The sequence below is a fragment of the Propithecus coquereli genome, unplaced genomic scaffold (genome assembly GCF_000956105.1).
Source record: "Propithecus coquereli isolate 6110/MARCELLA unplaced genomic scaffold, Pcoq_1.0 Scaffold140, whole genome shotgun sequence".
In the NCBI taxonomy this organism is placed as follows: Eukaryota; Metazoa; Chordata; class Mammalia; order Primates; family Indriidae; genus Propithecus; species Propithecus coquereli.
In genome coordinates this window covers 1,163,142-1,173,909 of record NW_012138303.1, presented here as the reverse complement: position 1 = coordinate 1,173,909, position 10,768 = coordinate 1,163,142, and the positions used below count along the sequence as shown (strand labels likewise).

Here is a 10,768-nt window from a genome sequence, read left to right as displayed (position 1 = left end):
GCCTGAATATAAAAGTTACTGAGAAACTGGCACGGCTTCTGCTCTGTCTTTTGAATATTTTCTAGGTGTACACAGCTATTTACATGCAGTCAGACTGACGTGTAGAAGTCAGGAATCTGATACCATTTATCTCTCCACGCCCATGGAGGATGGGGGATGGATGTCGCAGCACCACTAAGTGTTTACTTCTTCCTGTGCCTGCTGTCCAAGAGACATATATGAAAGTCTGTGATGGGCACTGCGGTAGGCACTCTGAAATCAAAGAGAAATCCCACAGCCCTGTTCTTATGGCCTGGTAGGTGGGACAGACTTGGAGAGAACAATTGCGACACAGCAGCACAGGCGCCGTGACAGGTACACACAGAGAGCTGGGTCCTGCAGAAGGAAGAGGACAGGGGACAGGTGGAGGTACAAGGATACTTAAGCTCAGTTTAAAAATCAGCCTGGGGTGAGTGGACGTAACTGGACGAGCGAGGGCGCTGTATTCAGGGGGAAAGAAGCAGGCACGAGAAGGCTGCTCTGTTGTGGGAATTTCTGCGTAGCCTGATATGGTTGAAATATTAAATACGAGTGTTGGGATGGGATGAGCAAGGTCAAGGACATTGTAGACCTGCTGAGGACATGGAACCTCATCTTGAGGCCAGTGGGAAGCCATCGAAGGTCTAAACAGGGAGGTGATATGATCACAATTACATTTTTGAAAGATCACTCTGGTGGCAGCTGGAGATGGGACTGGACATGGACCTGCTTACCATGGTAAAATCCCCCAGGGAGACTGTGAATCCATTAATGTCCCTAAGGGAACTTTCCAATAGCATCTTTTCATCCCAGAGCATCTCTTGGTAAATTCTCTCTGTGTAATCTTGGGAAAGTGTTACGCATATCAGGAAAACATAGTTCTCCTACCTTGATAGAAAAATGATCAATCTAGGGCGTGATCTCCACTGTGAGAGCTGATGTCTGCCTGATACATAGTGACGCTGTGTGTGTGCGTGCGCATGCATGTGTGCATGCACGAGTGTGCGTTTGCATAGAGAAGGAGAGAGGATGCCTTGCTGTTTCGTTGTGTTTCTTCCTGGCTGGCCCCACCAGTGCCCGGGTGATCGAGGGCCTGGAGCACGTACACCTCCTCACCCACGCTCAAGGCATCTCCAATAATGGCATCTGGCCCGTATGCAGATCTAGCTCGACTCGGTGCTGACATCAGCCGGTTTGTGGCACCTCAGCGTATTTCTGGGTTGCAAATGAGAGTTTCTTAGTGCCAGGCTCGCTTGGGCTGTCACATCAGGTGATGAATTCTCTGCATCAATGGTGTGCTGCTAAGGTGAGCACAGAGGAAGAGCAGGAAGGAGAGGAGATGGGACAGGCCATCCTCAGCCCGGCAGCCACTGCTCTGGGCTGAAAGCAGTACTGGATCCACAACAGTGAGGGAGGGGCCACTTCATGGGCCCCTCTTCTGATTCAAGGAGGGTGTCAGAGACGAGAGAAGTCAGGGCTTCAGCTGTGATTCTGTGCCCTGTGTTTTGCCAGGAGAAACCACGTGGATTGTCCTGTCCACCACTGCCCCATCCTTGGCTCCTCTGCCTCCTCAGGCAGGCCTGCTTCGCCTTATCCTTGAGAGGGAGTTCTAGCAAAATGTGGTATATATCAAATTATATGCCAAATTCAGTAGGGTGCACAGGCTATAGAGTAAATAGTCACTTTTGTTCCTGAAACACTTTGTTCCCAAATACCCTCAATGTGTTTTGAAAATCTAGATTCTCTTATTTTGGAAACCTGCTGCATTTTGTCCTAATTTTATATTCTATTAACTTCTCCCTTCCAGGCTGAGCCTTCTCTCCTGGCTTAGGCTCCATGTGATGGAATTAAAGATTACACTGGGTCTTGCTTCCCAGGCCACAGAATTATCTTTACTACCTGGTGCAAATGTAGACTCCCTTCCATTAGAAATGTTTTCAGAGATAAAAAGGGCACATTTGGCTTTGCAGATTGTACCTCCCACCCCCGTAACCCTTTGGCGTGGTCCCTGACATGAGCGTTTTGAAGAGTACGTCCATCATAAAGGAAAGTTTGCATCCGAGAGTGGAGGGGGACGTTGGGATGTAGAAGAAAAATAAAAATGAAAGTCTCATTTCCCGCCACCCCCGCACGGTTGTTAATGAGAGCATCCTCTTCTCTCCCCGCGCCCAGAGATAAACAAACACACAAAGGCCGAGTTTCCTACTTAATATTCACCCGCAGTCGAGGAAGAGGGAAGGAATTGCTCCCCAGGGTTAACGTGGCAGTAAGCGAGGTCAGCTGTTTCCCAAGACGGTGCAGCCTCTGAACGCCTTGCATTAAAGCTGGAAGGATACAGCTGAAGCAGCCGAGTGATTTACGGGAAACCCGGCTAAGTTGGGTTTGCGCGCAGTGTCTGACGCTGTGGAGCTTTTATCAGCAACGGCAGCAGATAATATACCATTGTAAAAAGCCCCTCTAGAGGAAAGGATTCTTCCACGTTTCTCAGGGTCAGACATGCTTATTCTAAAAAGTATTTGCGTTTATCTAACTCGAATGTCATAGGCCACAGTGTCCTAAGTTTGGCAGGAAGTAAAGGGTTCTAGTTGGCGTATCCTGAAGTAGGATGACCACTACTGGGATATGGGACCTTCAGTGCCGACGGGAGAGTCCTGGGCAAACTGGGATGGCTTTTCCCCAAATCTGAGGGGTGTGCCCATGTATGAGTGGCTGTGTGCATGTTTATGGATGGAAGGGGAGTGGGAAAAAGGAGCTTAAAGAGGTTTGTTTAACGTGTTTATTTTTAATAGAAGATTTTGCCTATTCTTCTTCACCAGGCCGACTAGCGTAATTAAAATGCTGGTTTTGGTATCAGCTTGAACCAATTCCTGTCTCTCCCATCTGTGAGTTCTCTGTGGCATCTTACGCACTGGTCTGAGAAAACAGAACTCTTTAAGTAAAGAGATCAAATGTCTACTGTTGGAGTTATTTCCGATCAGACATGGGTCAAAAAGAAGTCTCCCAGAACCTCTGGACAATATAGAATGCCTAGCCAATTTCTTCTTAATGAAACACCATAGAACTAATTTTCTTTACTAATGGCTTCATTTCTGGTACCACTTATTATCTTAATGGAATTATGGCATGGCTGAATAATAGTAATAGTGGTTTCGTGAGCAATTAATAAAACTGCTTTGTTCCACGGGCTATGACGTGGATGCTAACTGCTTTCATAGAGCTTCCTTATCTACTTGTCTCATGCCAAGTTGATTCCAAGATAGGTGGCTGTTTTCTTTCTTATCAGCATTTTACTCTGCTTCATGACATGGTACTTCAAGAACTTCTGTCACGTTTCCTTAAAATTCTATACTGCTCAGCCAGCACCCACCTGCCACCCCCATGTGTACAGACCTGCCTATTTATCTATCTATCTAAATACCTCTTAGGTAAACATATGCATATAAAAATGATTAGAATAGACAGATATCAAAATGCCAACAGTAATTATCTCTGAGTAGGATTATGGGTGTTGTATATTTTGTTTTTTATGCCTTTCTATTTTCCAAATATTATAAGCATTCCTTACTTTTATAATAAAAAAGATACATGACATTAAAGGATTTTCTTTGGGGAAAAATAAACATAACTGTCATTCTTAGTCAGGCTAAAATAGCACCAGAATATATATTCTTGGTTGGGAAGGGAGGCTATAATATCATCACCCCTGTGATATTCCTGCATTAGAAATTTGAATTAATTCTGTTCTTGATTCTGATTATACTACAGAGTCTTGGCCCCACAAAGATGGGAAAGCCTTCTGTTATGAAAGAATGAATTCTCATTTTCTCCTCATTGTTCTCCATCTAATCTTTCTATCACAAACAATAGGGAGAAATGTCTTCCAGCAGAGAAGAAGAGTGGGAGGACCTACCTGACTGGATTAGGAGATGGGAGGTTGGAACTTGAGAGCAGTTGTTCATTGACCCATGATTGAGGAGGTGTGTTCTTGGCGTTGCCCGGGATGCCCTCTTGGCATCTGCTCTTCAGTGAGCTGTGGACAAAACCTACCCTTATGCTGAAGTAACTGGTAGGAGCTGCTTTGAATTAAAAGCCCAGCTTTCCTGGGAAAGTTGGAGCATCATTTGGGTGAGCCAAGGAAAAAGAGAGCCACGTGGATGAAAAGGGCAGAGAAAGGGGGCCCTGATTCTGAGGTTCGGAGGCCTGTGTTCTGTCTCGGTCATGAACCAGGACACTTTTCTCCTGCACCTCTCTGCTCTCTCATGAATGAAGTGTAAGCAGACATTTGCTAGCACCTGTTCCACGCCAGGCACTCTCCTAAGTGCTGTGGATTATGCAAGAGTTGATGCGGTGGTTCCTCCCAAATGGCAGTAATAATACTTGCACGATCTACCCCAAATTTTTCAGAGAATAAAATGAGAGGAAAATACAATAGCAGACATTTTACCAGGAACATCTAAGACCTGGTCTGTTGAAAATGATCACTTCCAGAGTTGAGGTTTATTAACTCCAAAGGAACATAGTGATTGGCGGGGGGAAAGGCATTTTAGCTCACTTATATTTTAATGCCATAGAACATACAAACAGTCATGAATTTTGCGTCATGAATTAACCACTCTAGCAAATCATTCTTGAGCTATTTTAGTGCTGGGAGATTTTTTTAAAGGGTGGTCGATAAACAAATCTTTTTAGAAGAGTTTCATTGTTTGGATGCTCCTGGGACTAGAGTCTTAGAAAAATGATCTCCAAATGTAGCTCAAGCTTGTAGCTTCCCATCTCACCTCCTTTCTAGATGTTTTCATGCAGACCAGTCTTTATGGTCTTAGCACCGTTGTTTAATCTGTTATATTCACCTGAAATACCCTCTGTACTTTTCAAAGCTCACCTTAAAGAGCGCCTCCTACGTGAAGTGTTTCCTGATGCCCCAGCGAGATGTGGTATTGCCTGCATTGGAAACTTCATAACAATGGGGCTCTACCATTTATTAGGTTCTGCCATTGAATTATAGTTCATTCATGGGCTTGTCTTATCTCCCTCCTTAAGAACATGGACCATATCTCACTCATCATTATATACCCGCTAGTATAGAGCCTTGTACAGAACAGGTACCTGCAATCTCATAAACATACGGAACATCCAGAATTGGAAAGAACCTTAGAAAGCATCTGAGCCAATCTTCTTATTTTTCAAAAGGGGAGATCAAGGTCAAAAAGGTGAAGGTGCTTCACCATCAACAACAGCTAGTTGTTGCCAGGGTCAGAACCAAAACCTGGGTCTCTTGACCTGCAGGGCAGCTGTCATTCCACTGATGGCTTGGACTGAGTGACAAAGTGACAACATCATATCCAAAGGCTCACTGGGGGGGACCTGAACTCATCTGAGGGTGGGGGAATATTATTACCTACAGTAATAATAGTCGCCCATTTGATAAGTGTCCCCATGTGCCAGGCCCTGTGCTGGGTCCTTTACACAAGTTGCCTCATTGTCATTGTCTGCTGAAAATGGCCACCCGATCTCAGAGGACTGACTTCTCTCCCTTTTTCCCTTCTAGGCTAATGGAGGTTGGCAGGATGCTACTACCCCTTCATCAGTGACCTCCCCTACAGAAGGCCCTGGCAGTGTTCACTCTGATACCTCCAACTGATCTCCCAGCAATCGCATCCCGGCTGACCCTGTGCCCTGGTTGGGGCAGGGGCAGGAGGGAGGGTTTCTCTCCCAACGCTGAAGCGGTCAGACTGGAGGTCGAAGCAATCAGCAAACACAATAAGAGTCTCCTTCTCTTCTCTTCTTTGGGATGCTATTTCAGCCAATCTGGACACTTCTTTATACTCTCTTCCCTTTTTTTTTCTGGGTAGAAGCCACCCCTCCCTGCCTCCAGCTGTCAGCCTGGTTCCCGTCATCTTCCCTTTGCCTTTGCCCTAGACTCCCGGGGCCCCCGCCCTCTATGACATCACTGAAGGATATTTTCAACAATTAGAGGAATTTAAAGAGGAAAAAAATGACGAAGAAAATAATAAACGTGTTTGTATGTTTTCATGCTGGTGGTTTGAGGAGCCAGATTTACCTCACTCGGATCCCTCGCTCCCTCTGCTGACAGACAGTCCTTCTCTGCTTCTCTTGCTACTCTCACTACCTCTTAGCAGGAACACACCACACTGCCCTCCTCCTTCCAGGCCCCCTGCCTCCTCTTACTCTTCCTCCCTGGGGACAACACCGATTGGAACGCTTTCCTCTTCCTTCCCAGCCCCCGGTGCCCACTGGGGACTGCCGTAGCTGGGCTTCCGAAGGTGCCACATTTTCTGGTTTCAGCTCCACGGGGTTGATTCCTAGGCAGGAGGTCAGGCAGCCGGGAGGGCACGGGAACAGCACGGGCAGGATTCCTACGGGCTTTCTTATCCTCCCAACAACAGCAGCTCTCAGTGCCAGAGGCACAGTCTTTGGAAACCATTCAACACTCAGTAAGCAATGTTTAGAACTCATCACAAATCCAGGCCTGAGTTAGCCATGGTGATGAAGACATCACCAAGGAGAAGGTTCTTCTCCTGAAACCCTTCGACTCTCCCTTCACACGCACGCACACACGTACATGCATATGTAGGCACATGCACAGTCTCACGCCTTCGCATTCCCAGGATGCCATTTGCAAATACTTACGTTAGTAACCATAGCAGTATACCTTATGAGCCCAAGACGGAATTAGCAACTCTGAGTGAAGGTCACTGTTGTGTTTGGGCTTCCAGGACCTGCAGGCCCAATAGCATGCGCTTAACAGAATGACATGCACAGGACGTGATCGTGACAAAGGCCAGGTTTGCCACGTCAGCTCTTGCTGTTCCCACCACCTCTGAGTGCCCAGGCAGCCACACACAGTACTTACAGTGTCTATAAAGAACTTGGATCTGTTGCATTTTTGGTTTTATATTAGGCACATAGTATTAATTACCCAAAGTGTTATACCGCACTCTGTTCTTGACCCTGACATATTGCTCTGGAGGAGAGTTGTCTAAGAACGTGGCTCATGTGAACTTTTTGTTAGCTTAATTTGAGGACCTAAAAGTCATGGGGAAAGGAGGAGGGATGTTTTCCTTGAAATCATCAGTGACTTTTATTCCTTAGGAACATCTAAGAGAGAGTAACATGTACGGGAAAGCTATTCTGGAATGTCACCTGAGCTCACCATCTTCAGAGCCAGCCCTACCAGCAATAAAGATGGCAGCTCCGTCAGTTGATTAAGTGGGGGGTGGTCACCTCTCCTGGTGCCTCATTTTCTTCATTTGTAAAATGGAGATTGTTATGCCTGATTCACCAAGAGGCTTGTGAGAGATGGGAGAAATTGATTTCATTCATATCCAATCTGCAAATATGAAGTCAAGGAAAGTAACATCCCTGAGATAGACTGGTTCATGCCATGTAGGGACAATAAATGTCTGTCCTGTTCTAACTTGTGGTCACCATTGGTACTCTGATGCCATCAACATGATGACAAAGAGAAGAGTTATTGTTGGTTTTCTTAGTTTTGCTGTGTTTGGTTTCTTAGGATAGAGAAAAGCTTCCAAACTAGAAAAATAGGACCTGGTTCTCTTAGTTTGTACTTGAACCCAACATGTGGCCTTGTACGTGCTTGGTCCCTGTCTCATCTCCTCTACTTGGGAGGCTCCCAGGGAGAAGTACAAGACCCTGAGGGGTGAGGATGGCTAGCTAACAGGGGCGTGGACATTCTGCATAGCACTACAGTAGTGAATAGAAAATGCTCCTCTCTGTGTGCTCTGGGGGGCTGGGGATGCTACCTAAGAAATTGAAGGATATATGTATTTGCAGGAAATGCAAAAAGTAAATATCTGGCAAAATGAGATTATGCCTTGATGATAAGGGCACTTGAAAGGCCATGTCTACTAATCTGTGCTGTAATCAGAACAGGGCTAAACAGGGTGCCTGGAAGGAGCATCTTTGTGACTACCCACACAGGACCATGGCTGGATCACATCTGCTTGACTTGGGGCAAAGTATGAAAGAGATACTAATACAAAAGGGTTCTCTTGGCAACAAGAAGACTGACTCCAGATTTGGCTTGAATGGCTGCCATGTTAAGTGTATGCAAAAGCTCAGCACAGTGCTACGTTTGCACGGGCAGTTTCTCTGCAGGCAGTAGTTTGCACTGATGACCACTCTCACAGCGTCCTCCCCACCCAGCACTCCACTCAGTCCTTTCTATCCCCAGTACTTGCCCCACAGACTCTCCCCAGGCCCACTGTCACCTCCAACGTGGCAGCCGCGCCATCCCAAGCAGGAGAACACTGACAGCAGCAGGATGGGTTTGGAAAGAGCGTGCCTCTGGGAATTCATACTAGGTCAGCCCTCCAGATCCCCGGGATTCCTTCATTTTCTAACGGAAGTGGGAGTGCTCCATTTTCCCTGACAGCAGATTTCCCTGGAGAAGCGATACTAGACCTTGGGTTTGTCCACCTTGTAACTCTTCATCATCTCCTCCTTTTCATCCCTAACTTCTCCCCGTGATGTGGAATCGACTCCCGTGCAGCCCTCTGCCACGTGGCGCCTTCTTTCAGTTTAATTTTTATTTCGCTGTGGTGGTCGTTCTTTATTTGCTGGTTGCCTTTTCTCACACATATCTTGTTTCCCCTCTTCCCTTCTGCTTTTTGTTTTTCTGCCCAGAAAAACCTGACTTCGATACCAAAAAAGATGAAACTACAGAAACTCAAATTTAAAAAAAACTTAAAAAAAAACACAAAAAAATACTCAACGATTCTTTCAGCTTTATTAACATTTTCCATTGTTTCTTGCGACTTGTGTCTCGTTCTTTGTAGTATTGATGATGAACATTTGATAATGAATGTTCTTGTATATTCAGATAAAGAAAAAAAAAACCAAAAAAGCGGTCTGAATTTAATAGTGTTTATAATAAAAATTTTAAAAATGACCCTCATAGCACGCAAAACAGGATGGGGAGTTTCCCCTCTTCTTTCTGTGACAATGAGCATCATTCCTGCATTAGTTTTAACACCAAACTACCTACATTCATCATTTCCCCCATTTTTCTTTTATTTTCTTGCATTTGTGAATTAGTTCAAGAATGCTAGAAAAGTGTCGAGTTGTGCACATCCATTTCTTGTTTCACAATGTTTAAAAGTGACAGTAATTCATTTTGTAAACTTAAAAAAAAAAGGTTGGAATAGTGAGCATAATAGGTACAACCTAACACGTTGTTATGTTTATTAACTTTGAGACCCGGAAATAAATTCTTTTCTTTTCTTTATTCCTAATCTTAAAAATACGAAAAAAAAAAGATTATGTTTTATTTTGTGTTATTTTTGGTTTGTTTATTTGGGGGGGGGCTTTTTTTTAATTGTCAGGATTATTATCTTGCTGTTTCTCTTCCTTTAATATGTATATGAGATGATGTGAAAAGATGACTCTGGTAGCATATAGGCTGTTTTCTTGTTCTACTTTGCTTCCAAATTCAGTTGACGTCAAAAGCGAAGGTAAAGCCCATGCTGATGTTTCCTTGCTCACCTGCATTTCCAAAGCGTGTGGCACTCCTGAAGTCCCTGAGAAAAATAAAATCAGGGGCTTGCTTTTCCCTGTAGCCCCTTAAAAATTCAAGAAATGGGTCCAGGGAAACTTTTTATACTATAGGGAAAGCTTTTTGCCTTTGGCGATTCTGAATGTCACAACCAAGTGCTTTCTTTTCTTTCTCCCTGGTTAATAACAACATTCCATGAGGCCTCTTTCAGCTACAGAGGATTTTTCTTCCAGAAGAATCCCGCGGGAGATACTAGTATGATGGGCACCACTGGCTGAGTAGACTAGATCCAGGAAGCAGTCCCTGGGGCCGGTCTGCCTGCTTATCCCTTGAGTCCTGATTTTGTATGAAGAGTTGGTGAGATACTGAGTTTTAATGCTGTACTTTTAATGCTAAGAGGTTAAGCTTGCTTCACTGACAGCACACCTGTTATGAACCTCTGATTTCGGCAGCTGCTTAAAGCAAATTGCAAAACTGGCATGATTCGGAATGTTTTTATTAGTTAGAGGAAAAAAGAAAGCAATATTATCTGGAAGAAACTAAATTTTAAACCTCTCTCATCCAACAAATTAAGTTCAGAAAGCAGCCAGAATTTAAGCAAAAGAAGTGAAGGAAGAATGCAGAATTGTGGAGCAACACTTTAGAAAATATTTCTACCTGAACACTTGTGCTCCTGTGTTTAAGTCATAACAAAATAATGACAAGCTTTTCACATCACCTTTGTGGTTTCAATCCCTAGCTCAAAGCTTTCTGGAATCTTTCATTTTTTGTAAACTTTTTTTTTCTTTTGTTAAAATAAATAAAACATTCAATGTTTTCCCCCCTTTTCTCTCATTCCTTCTTTTCCTTTCCTTTGGCATTTTCATTTTGAAATGCTTTCCTTTGGTTGTTGGTTTTATTCTCCCCCTCCCTCTCCCCTTTTCTTATTATTCAGAGTATAAACCTGCAAAGCTCTGCTCTGTTTTGGTTTTGAAAATTTAAGCTTTTCTGCTTCTGTGAGAGCACAGGCTTCTGTCCCTTTTGATTCCAACTGAACTTTTGTGTTCTCTAATGATACTAACACGGTGTAGGTTTTACAGTCTCCTAATTTGTACTGGTAATGCATATTCCAAATAAATAGTTTCTTTTGTTGCAAAAAAAGAGATACTTGTATTTTGTGCAAATTTCTTCTCTTACATTCTGGCAACTTCTCTTTCCCCAAACTAGGCCTGGATT

The 10,768-nt window shown here is 44.2% G+C and overlaps 1 protein-coding gene across 2 annotated transcripts in view; it reads left to right on the top strand.

Annotated features, from left to right (window-relative positions):
- Positions 1–6,051, top strand: part of PBX1 (pre-B-cell leukemia homeobox 1) — a 291,506-nt gene extending 285,455 nt beyond the window's left edge. Inside the window, exon 9 of one of the 2 annotated variants that reach the window (XM_012639595.1) lies at positions 5,567–6,051. In XM_012639595.1, the coding sequence (XP_012495049.1) occupies positions 5,567–5,659 (93 nt within the window). In that variant the 3' untranslated portion in view covers positions 5,660–6,051. The remainder of the gene's footprint in view (positions 1–5,566) is intronic. The other variant, XM_012639596.1, reaches the window with a different exon arrangement.
- Positions 6,052–10,768: the final 4,717 nt, after the last annotated feature.